Genomic DNA, 11,714 nt, shown 5'->3' with positions numbered 1-11,714 from the left:
CTGTCGCCAAGTGCTTGCTCAAGGGGGATTTGTTGGGTTTTCCCTATGTCATAATATTGATAACAGTAAGGTCTAGACTCTAGACCTTACTTTGTAAAGTATCCTGAGATGACTTTTGTTGTGATTTGGTGCTATACAAATAAAATTTGATTTGATTTGATTTGATTTGGATGGATGGTCAGTCCTTGTCAGAAACTTGCAATATGCATAGAGGTGAGGACATGCAATTAGGCCTGTGTTCATCTTGATCACACAGAATTAATGGGTGTATTTGTAACTTCAAGTATTCATGCATGGATTTAAAGTGGATATGGTTTGATATACTGTTATATGAACATCTTTTACCTGTGGGTTCTTCTTAACTGGTCACATGGCAATGACAGCGTCATGATGGTTTTTGCAGCACTCTACAGACACATTCACTCGAGCCAAAGTTGAGTGAGCTTAATTTTCAAAAATATATATGCTTAGGAAAGAGCTGAACTGCTGTTGATTTATTCTGCAATTTAATCCTTAAGACCTTTCCCTTATTTGAGATTTTATCTGATTTCCTCAGTGCATGCTGCTGACTTCGAAAAATCTTCACACAGGAACCTGCCAGTCACTTCAGGTTCTCTGTCACTCAGTTGGAATTCAAAGAGATCTATAGATCACCAAAAATAAACCATTGTCACAATTTTTATGGGCTCATGCAGTTAATCTTACAACACTGACATTCATCTGCCCTTCAGGCTCAGCTTTAAGTAGATAAAAATCACAGTCTTTTCTTTGTTGCACCTGTCAACAGTGGCTGAAAATGACACCAGCTCCAACAGACTGTGGTTAATTAAACAGTGCCACATGTAGTTCTTCTATGTTACACAAAAAAGTGGGGAAGAAAGTTTAAAATGAAAGGAGGCAAAGGAGAGGAGTAGGGGAGATTTCAAACAGATGAGAAAGATGGATCTTTGTAAAATGTGTCACAGCCACTGTTGGCTATAAAGTAGATTTAGTCAGGGCCTTGTAGCCATGAACGTTAGCTTCCTGGAGCCTCTGCTGGTTGCCAAAAAGTAGCATATAACCAGCAGAAAACAGCAAATTGCTACACTTTTGATTTTGTACATATTAAACAAACCAGATATATCCTGATTATTGATGGCTAAACTTACTACAGGGCCTCTATTACCTGGGGCTATGCACAGTATGTTAAGCTACACTAAACGGCTGCTAGCTGCAGCTTTCTCTTTAATGGACAGATACAGTATGTGAGTGGCAGCAGTATTTCCCAAAATGTCAAACTATTCCTTTGGCCTGCCAGTAAGATACTTGGTAGAATGGTGGCTGAATAACCAGGATGATTTTGCTTCTACACCAGCTGAATGGTTGTCCATCTAGCATTAACTGATAACATGCCAGGTTAAAAGTTCAACATTGTGGCTTATTTGTTCTAAGCCTGGCTTAGAATAATGACTGGAAATCTGGGAACGCTAGTTGGGTACATCCCAGAGTGAAAAGAGTGTATCAACATCTCTAAAGCTTAACAGCTTAAAGCTGTTTAACAGGTTGAATCTGTACTTTAACAGAAATGTCTGTGATCTTTTGGGGATATAGAGTCAGTTACAGATGTGTGACAAATTCACAGACATGACTTTGACATGAATCATTTGATTTCAATTTCTGAAAGAACACGAGGCGATATACAGTATTTCCCAAAATGTATTCCTTTAAAAAACGTCTTCACGGCGTGTGTCCTATGTTTTTGATTGACGATTAAAAAGACAACGACCTAAAGTTTGTTTCTGTAGTGACTGTGACTTGTTTTATTTAAGATCCAGCTCCTGCAATAATATATTATTTTATTTTGTCTTATAGGACTGCTACTGACTGCCGCGTTATCTTTTCTATAATTCTACAAAAAAAAAATTACGTGCCTAAAAAGATATGATTTGCATCCATAGTAAATCACAGTTCTCCACCATAAATGTGCGTTCACAACATTAAAACAGTGCGATCTCTGCAGCAAACATTTAGAGATGATTTGTAGTTGACTGCCCACATTAATCCTGGAATTGACTGATAGCAACACAGAAGATATCCGACTAAAACAAATGTTAATGTTACATCTACGCCCAGAGAGGTTTTTATGTTAAATCATCCTGCCCTTTCATACGCCGTGCGGCTGCAGTTTGTGCGTCTGGATTGTAGATGAATATGATTCAAAAAGCTGTTTCTTCCAGGAAGCACTAATGTCAGAGACAGAACGTTACTGAATGCAAGATGGTGGTGAAACACATCAGGCGGCTAATTCAGCTCCTGAACAAAAACAGATTTTGTCTGGTGGAGGAAACTGTTTTACTGATCAGCACCTACAGTTTGTGATCCACAGATGGTTTGGTTACGTCATGTCCATTCGTACGTCTTCCACATTATCGTTTATTTTTTATTCGTTGATGAAAATGTAAAACATTTCATCATAGGTCTCATTATCAAACCTCACTTTCTATTTAGTTTCACTTTCATCCTGAAAAATAAGTCGTCAACTAATATTCATCATAGTTTTCATTAACAAAATAAACACTGTTTGCAGGAAAGCCAGTGGCTGGACAGTGTCTCTCTGCTGATTAAGGACTCGTTGGAAGGTGACATGATTGACAACCTCTCCGGTTCAGTTTTCCACCACTACTGCTCTCCTCCTGTCTGCAAGGACTGTAAGAGTCACCCACAAGAGGTCAGTGGGGCCACACACACACACACACACACACACACACATACATACACACATCCTTCTCTTTCCATGTAGCCAGCAAGCTATAAAGACATATCCCAGGTTGTTGGCCCTGAGGAAAGGTGGTGTAGGGCAGAAACATGTTGGTGGTCTCTTTTTTTTTAGTCATGTGGTAATAAAAGCTTCTTTTTTTTCTACCAGTGAGCACTGCACATTGATTTTTGCATTTTTAAAATTATTCACTCCTACTTCTGGAGTAGCAGCTTTGTCTTTACTCCCACTGGATCCAAATAGTGCTGTGTTATTTGTATTTTACTACCTCTTACTGCTCTTTCTTCTTTCCTCCTTTTATCCACAGGTAAGCGTTTTTTCACCTTTAGCTCACAGTTGTCATATAAAAGCAGACAGGATTCACCTGAGGCAGCACACAGTTGTCAGTCGCATAAAATCTGCATCATCTAGAGCAAGTGACTGCCGCTTGATTCCTGTGCTTGCTAACGCACAGACCAACAGACAAGGAGACACACACAGTTGCATGTGTAAAGCCCAAATATAAAACATCTGCACATTCACATGAGCTTTTGCTGTCACTTTAACCCACATACACAAGTGTAAGTGAAGTACACACATACAGTGTCAGTGCACATAGCAACACACTAGTCTATACTGTATGTCAATGTGACATTGCACACACATTCAGAAGTAAAGCTACAGGTATGTTTTGGTTCTGAAAAGTACCATTCTCCCACATGTACCATAAAAGAAATATAAAATGGTACAGTATTTAATAGCTTGAGGTAGACAGCTAACACACTAACTGAGACATCTAGTTGGGTCACAGAGAAAATGTGTGTCCAGGTAAGCGAAGACCCATGTTACAGTGCTCAACTACAGTGTTTCTGCTTGGCGAGACGCTCTAACAAGCATATTGAGTTTCTGGTCACACAGAAGCCTTCGCGAGTGGGAAGCCAGTGTCTCCTTCAGTCTCCACCTTCTTCAGAGCAAAAGTAGAAGTTAACAGCAGTAAGAAGTGTAATGTGGGGGAGGCTTCTTTAGTATTGCTAAAATCAATCTATGTTTCAATCACGACAATTATGCTGAGGACGAGCTGATAAAAGTCCATGTTTTTAACCCCGCAAAGTTAGAAAAAAATGTACAGTATAGTATCTAATAATAATTTTAGAATCCAGTTTTCATCCTGCTGTGCATTATTTTATTTTATTTAAACAAAATCTGATACAGTAAAAACCCAGAATTATTATTATTATTATTATTATTTTGCTATAAAAGTAGAAATAGCTGCTATATATCCAATGGTGTGTGGCTCATCAGGCTAAATTCCCACCATATTCATTTCTGTACCTGGTAATGTTCTGGGAGTCGTTGCACAATCACCCAGTGTTTTTCTCATAGGTCCAATCACACATTTCACCACCAAATAATTTATGCTCTGAACCTTGTTTCCCAACATTGGGTCACTTGAGACACACAAACACATATGAGCACATCAGTCACAAATAAGACCAAGAGCCAATTTCAGCTCAAAGCGGAGGTGATCCCATGATTTCATCCAAATGTACGGGCAGAATCCATTTCTCCATCTGTAGCTGTGTGTGTTTGTCATTGCACGAGTCACAGCAGCCTACTGTTGCTATGTTTTAGATTATAGGCTGCATGTAAAGAAGTGCGACCTAACGGGGTGGCTCTTGTGCCTCTGGCATTAAGTTATTATCCACTGTATATACATAATGACTACTTCACCCAGGATCTATATACAGCTGTAGCAGAATATTTGCTTTTCTCTCTGTGGGCTTAAAAAGTATTGGCATGTATAGGAGGTTGGCTGGAATACAAATGTGACTAATGCGATGTGATTTTTATTCCCGATACAGTACACTGATCTTTTCTTATTCTCCTTTCACCTTCTGTCCCAGTTATTCTTTGTTCTGTCAACACTGAATATTAAAGCTGAACTTTGTGTTTATTTGATCTTTTCTCCCCATTGTAAGGTGAAAATGTTGGATGTATCCTATGGGTCCATCTCAGGAAATATATCTTTTTCATCTATTTTATGATATTTTGTTAATCACAGTGAGTCACATGACATTATATCACCATTTTCTAATTATCTAATGTGTATTAGTCACAATAAATCATGTGTTACCAGTTAGTTAAAGAAAATAATTTTAGTTTTTGTGCTAATACAGATGTTAAAAGAATAAACTACATCATACTACTTTTTTCTTTAGACATACATTGATGTTGTGCATTGCAGCCTCTGTTTTTATGACTTAATCAGTAATAATAAGTAGTAAACTTTACATAAATCTCATACTGAGCATCTTTTTGCTTGGGCATCTCATTCACCCTTGTATATCTTCTAAATTTTCTTCTCCACTAACCACTCTCACATGCTTACATCCAAGTCAGTGGGCCACATCTCCTCTTATTCTGATTTCAAGAAGTGGTGGCATCGCATCCTGTTAACAAATTACACCGTAGACGCAGTCTGACTGGCTCCTTTGTATCTGTGGGACAGATCCGACTGGCGGAGGTGGAGCAGGCATCTCTGATGTCAGAGCAGCTGTCAGACAAGTCATCGTCTCTGGCACTTCCTGATGACCTCAGCCTGGACGAACACAGCAGCTACCAACTGCTTGTCAGAGACAACCAGGTGCTTACACACGGAAACACACACACAAATGTACATTCATTGGCATTTCACACCTGTGCTTGCATGTACGAAAACCCATACCATACCTGCACATGGCGCAGGCTTGGTGAAAATCCAGTATTATCACTATCTGCAGTGCATAGAACTGGTTTGTGTTTTATAACCGTATACTTGCATAAGTATTGCTATATTGTCAAACATACTGTATATGTACAACCACTGTCTACATGCATTTTTGTACTTGGGGCTACATCCTGTATGTCTGATGGTTTGAACTTGACCACTTACTTTTAGTGAAGTTATTTTAAATGCTAAAGCACAAAATAATATTATTTTATAATGTTCTTCCAACTTTGTGGCAGCAGTTTATGAAAGGCCTTTTCCTGTTTCAGCGTTTCTTTTGGTTCTTCAAGTATATTTTGATGCCAATACTTTTGTACTTTTACTTAAGTAACATTTTGAAAGCAGGACCTTTATTTGAATATTTTAACTGTGGTACTTTTACTTAAGTAAACAATTTGAGTACTTCTTCCACCCCTGTCCACTGACCTGCACTGACATCCAACACCTTTGGGCATTTTAATGTCTATACTGTTCAGTCACATAGAGGTGCCCACATACTCTTGGTACAGTAAAGCATTAGTGCCACTGTACACACAGTGCATGTTCAGGATAGTCAGTGATACATACTGCATTTGTGGGCCTGCATGTAAAATCATATTATACTTACACCAGCTGTGCCTTAATGGTGTTTTTGACATGTGAAGTAAACATTTACCTAAAATAAAATATATTACCCATAGAAATAACACGCAAACACACACACACACACGTGCACGGTGTATGTCTTTGGGGCTTTGGGGAGTCACACATCATCTTATCACATCCCTGCCATCTTAATAATCATCATTAATTACTGTTTACACGCTGCACTGCCTGATTAAAACACCTGCCTCCCTCCATGCTCTGGATATGAGCAAGCTGGGATGTGTATGAGTGTTCAGTTTTAGGCTGGGGTTAGGGGGAGGTTTGGGGCCTTGCATTTACCTGTGATGATTAAGGTTAGGGTTTGGGAAATGCATTATGTCAATAGCTGTCCTCAGAAAGATAACTATACACCGTGTGTGTGTGTGTGTGTGTGTGGACCTTTCATATCTCAGCTCAGAGCAGTTCCACCTGGTCTGTTTCATCACTGTGTTACTGAAGGGCTGTGCATTTGATCCAGGTTTACAACCAACAACAACAGCTGAACAATTTGAAGCTTTGATGCTTGACGTTTCTTTCTTTTCACCACATCCAATTTTAATCTGACTTGTACAAATGGATAAAAGAAGGGACATGAAAAGGGAGCTTTATGAAATTGGAAACAAATTGTACTTAGTTTTCCATTATGACACAGGGAAATGAAAGGCTTCAGTTTGATCTTTCTCGCTCCAGTGAATATCAGTGCACTTGCATATCATGCTTATTCTTTTTGCATCTTTGCCTCTTGTCTCCTTCCCTTTCACTTGCCCCTCTGTCTTCACTATCCTGCATAATTTCCCCGTCTCCATGTCAGAGAGGCAGCAGTGACTCCCACAGTTCGGAGGAGCTGCTCGCCCATGAGGGCTACCGAGGGCTTTGTCCCTCCAGCTTAGGAAGTGAGGAAGGGGCCCAGGAGGTGTTTGAGATGTGCACCCATCCTCACTTAAATTCTCCCTCACTGGAGCAGCAAAGTGCAGCACATTGCACAGGTACCAAAATACACGCAGTGGTAGTAAAGCATGTCAAAGAATGTATTGATTTAGTACTGTTATTCAGAGTAAATGGATCTGTGATGCCATGACAGTTTCTGAAATAAACAATTCCTCGTAGGTTGTTGTCGTGTTCCAAAACAATTTAGCTTAATTAGATTTTCTCTGTATGTCCAGACCCCCACCCCTGACTTCACAAGACTATTTGTGGTAGCTGTAGTTGTTGACATTTTTTATTGTTGTTGAGTGAAAATGGAACCATAAGATGAAAAAAAGCAGTATGTTGAACTAAAACTGTTTTGTACCTTAGCACTAACAAAACTGTACAGAACTATAACCCTCCCTTTTCAGATGGTGATGGCGGAGGTGGTGGAGGGTCTTCACACACCTTTCACCCTCCAGCTGACTTTTTCCACCCAGCAGCTGCAGCTCATCCAGGCAGCCCTGGGAATGGCGTTAGCCCAGGAGACAGAGGGTCATCCAGGTTGGCCTTCCCTGCCTCCTGGGCCTCTCTTCGCTCACCTGGAGCCAACAGCAGACCACTGAGCTCTCAGGTACTATGGATTCATGTGTGTCTGGATGGTTGGGCGCATAGACGAATGACAAACCGGCATCAGTATTTCAGTACAACACATCAGAGACATAGTGGAACAGTGTAAATAGACAATCCCTGAGCAATGGACCAGCGAACCAGAGCTGTCATGCATCAAACACGCTCTGGCATTCAGATGGGATTTGCCAAATGCTATAATGTTGAATGAGGTTGTGAACTGAAAGCTTCATACTGTTACACAGTAACAAAGACACAGGTCATCGACACAAAATACCGACTTAAAAGTATTTTATTATAGTTTGTTGACACTAAACGAGGTCCACTGTGCTTTTGGAAAAATGTGGCAGCACTTAATTTGATTACAAATGAATTTGTGTCTGCAGAGCGATGAGTTGATCTGAGATCAATTGTGTGGTTTGTCATAAACTGAAGACCTTGGAATGGCTAATCAGAACCGAATAGATAAATCACTGTATTTCTAATTTGTGCACATACAGTAGCTGTGACACTTCCCACCCTTCACTGAAGTACTACTGTAGTATGAAATGATTTATTCATAATGAAAGCTTTCATCTTGCCCGTATTGAATATAACACCTTGCCTCTACTGACTCCTGCATGAAACAAACAAGAATGAAAATGCTCTTATTTTAGTTCTATTTCCTGTGTAACCATGGAGACAGATTTTCTTTGTTTCTCTCCTACCTGTTTGGTTTGTTCAGCTCGTGCCTGAGTGCCTCTGTGATCCTCAGCTGCTACAGTAATGCTCTGCGGCACTCAGTTGATTAGCCTGGCCAGCCCTGAGCCTGACACCAACTCTGTGCACGCTGCTGTTCTCGGCTCACGATCTTCACACGTCTCTCATGTCCCTTTTCCTTGTAGATTGACTTCATTTCTTTACGTCTTTCTCTGGTGTTGTCTCTCCACACCACTTCTCTCTGTCTACTCTCTCTGTCTTTTTCTGCCAGTTCTTCAGTTTTTTCCTTTTTCACAATCTTTTACTCTCCCCTGTGTTCTTGTACACTGAGTGCATAGCATGTGGCAGTGCCAGGATTAGAAACAATGACTAACACCCTCCTGCCCATGTAACATTTTGAATGAAACAAATGCTATATTGTACAGTGGGTGGATTGTGCCAAGATAAACCTGAAACCAAGGATCGCTCATGGCCAGGCCGTTCTGTTGCACCAAAGCTTTAAACCTAGATTCACGCTAAACATCTTAGATTTTAAACCTTTCCTTTTATTCTAAGCCAAGATAAAATTCTACCCTGCGGCTTCACCTTTTTCAAATCCAATTTAAACTCAAATCTCTGTTTAGCTTTAACTGTTGAGGTGTTTCTTTAAAATCTTTAACAAATGCTGCATTGATAGGCTGTAGCGATGGAGTGAAACCATGATTAACATTTTTCACTTTATTTATAGAGAATGTGAAGGTACGTCAGGCCGTGTTGAATGTTGCAACAGGGGCACCATTTTGAAAGATAAGTGCTGTATTTGCCTTCATACATTCTTGTTTTGTTTGGCTAAAAAGTTGCTTAAATTGAGTAGATCTCGCTATACTATGGTATTTCAGAGTAGATAACCTTAGCTGACTGTAGCTAACTCATGGTGGACCTAGAGATCCCGTCAACGAGAACTACAGATTGAAAAATGACTCTGCACACTGAGCTCTCAGTTCGGGAGCTAATGGCACATTTACCTGAAATTCAACATGGCATGATAACAACTTCACATTCTCTGTTGGGGCTGAAACTAATATGCAACCTTGGTTTAAATTACTGAATTGTATTGCCTGATTTAATTTTAATTGTGCAACCAGATCTTAGTTTTAATTCCCACAGTTTTCTCTTGCCTATTCAAGACTAATTGCTTCCTTTCATTGTTTTCTTTGTGTGCAGCACCCAGCTCACAGTGACTCCTCCTGGGCCACAGGCAGCTCAGAAGGAAGCCTGCAGACTGCACTAGATGAAGGGCTCAGCTTCAGCGTCTCCCCACCTCAAGATCTGGTTCTCCCCATGCCTCTGCTCTGCCACCTCCCCAGCCACCCCTTGCACCCTGAGAAACCAGTCACAGGAGACCAGGATCAATCTTTACTAAAGAGACGCAGTACGACATTTGCCAGGGGGCACCAGAAAAGCCAGAGCAGCTGCGGTGGTGGCAGCGCCAGTCATGGTTGTCCCCGGCAGGACTCCATGGACCCCTCAGATGAGGATGTGGGCGCGGGGACAGGCTGCCGCCAAACCTTCAACAGTGAACACTTGTCAGAAACACTGAACAGCCTTTCACTAACGTCACTGCACTCCCCGAGCACTCTGGCAACCCAAATGGTGAAGAAATGTAACAGCACAGGTTCACTGGACCAGACCAATCTATCTGCCCGGAGTAAAGATTGCCGCCATTTTGATGACATAGGCGCCCATGGTTACTTGTCCAACCCCTGGATGGAGGGAAGGGTGCAAGGTGAGGAGAAGGACAGTGATATCACAGGCTTCAGCATGAAACGCAGCAGCCGGCCCACAGATACAGCCTCTAGGAAAGATAGATGAAACACTTGTTGCCTCTCTGTAGTAAAACTCTTTAACTATTTGCATTTCTCGACCTTGAACACAACAGGGAGAGACTTTTAATACCTGCCCGGTGTCCAGTTCTGAAATTCTCTCTTGTCTTTGAATCATCTGTTCTCTCTCTCTCTCTGTCCTCCTCCTCCTCCTCCTCAGATCTGGCTGCTTGCAATCAGTCATTTCTCAAAAGATTACAGTTGCTTCTGAGGTTTGACATCCTTTCTCTTTCACAGGTGTGGTTGCTTTTTGAAAAGACTTAATGAGAATGAGAGGGGGCTTAGTTGTATAGTATAACTAGGATCAGCCTGGCAATCCTGGGCTTTACATTTCAGCCATGCTGAAATGCTGAGTAGTCAGAAAAACATTAGAAACACAGGCCTGAAAATTACAGTGACTGACAAACATCACCAAGGTGAACTTCTAGAAAAAAAATAAATTTTCTTCAAGGAACAGGGCTTGCTTGACCCAATGTGCCCTCAACCTTTGTGCAGAAAAAGTGTTGTTAACAGTGGACAAATGACAAATTCTGAAGTTTCTTTTGAGGAAGAACTGAACCATGTACAGCTATTTATTTATTTTTTGTAATATCCATCGCTAATAGTAGCATCAACCAGCCATGTTTCCTCTTTAGGAGATTTGATGGGTAACAGAATGTTGAAAGGTTGTTTATTTTCTCTATTCTTTTTCAACTTCGAAATGTTGAAGCTGTGTGAATGTAGACGCCTGTTGTTGTTTGTGAGGAAGAAGGAAACAAGGACAAAGAGCTTGACTAATCTGAAATTTGACAAAGGGCCTTTTTTTTTGAACAGAACAATGGAAATGTGACTGCTGCTGAGAATATATGTGGGTTGTTATTGGAGGCTATGGCCACTTTTAGAGTGGACTTGTGCTTTCCACATACCCATGAAAGGGCTAAAATGTACTGAGTGCAGACCTGGGCCAAATACTACTGGCAAATAATCTTTTGCTATCTGCTGTAATATAGCATTTGAAAGTGTCTTTAAGAGACATTCATTACTTTCAAAGACTTTTCTGATGCTTATAATATTTCCCTCTAAGACAGATGTGGCACTGAAATGAACAGTGGAAAAAAATGTTAAATTTCTTTCAAGATTCAAGATTTTTTTAATTGTCAATTCACTATATGTGCAGGACATACAGAAAAATCAAAATACTGTTTCTCTCTCTCCTAATATTCAATGCCCATACCATTTAAGAAACTAAATAGAAAATGAATGATATATTTAACAGATTTAAACATAAAAGACAATGAAATTATTAAAATATGCTTTGCAAGGCAAATAAACCAAATGTTCTAAAACTATTATGAAACATTTAAAGTATCCATTTACAGGGGTAAGAAACAGTTTGATGCCATCTGGTTTCCCAGCTTCACCCCATGTGAGACTAGCAGTCTATGTAGCTTAGCCTGGAAACCAAACGAGCTAATACACTCATTGATTCACGTTTGATGGAGGAAGGGTTGTT

At 40.4% G+C, this 11,714-nt stretch overlaps 1 protein-coding gene across 1 annotated transcript in view; it reads left to right on the top strand.

Annotated features, from left to right (window-relative positions):
- The window catches only part of LOC109970351 (voltage-dependent T-type calcium channel subunit alpha-1I-like), a gene marked incomplete at its 5' end in the record, with an annotated part of 125,189 nt that extends 113,807 nt beyond the window's left edge, over positions 1-11,382 (top strand). The window contains 5 exons of the mRNA XM_020617854.1: positions 2,567-2,707; positions 5,244-5,378; positions 6,937-7,111; positions 7,463-7,665; positions 9,564-11,382. Coding sequence (XP_020473510.1) covers positions 2,567-2,707; positions 5,244-5,378; positions 6,937-7,111; positions 7,463-7,665; positions 9,564-10,211 — 1,302 coding nt within the window. The remainder of the gene's footprint in view (positions 1-2,566; positions 2,708-5,243; positions 5,379-6,936; positions 7,112-7,462; positions 7,666-9,563) is intronic.
- Positions 11,383-11,714: the final 332 nt, after the last annotated feature.

This window comes from Monopterus albus, unplaced genomic scaffold, assembly GCF_001952655.1.
Source record: "Monopterus albus unplaced genomic scaffold, M_albus_1.0 scaffold195.1, whole genome shotgun sequence".
NCBI classification, from domain to species: Eukaryota; Metazoa; Chordata; class Actinopteri; order Synbranchiformes; family Synbranchidae; genus Monopterus; species Monopterus albus.
This window is presented reverse-complemented; position numbering and strand designations above follow the sequence as displayed.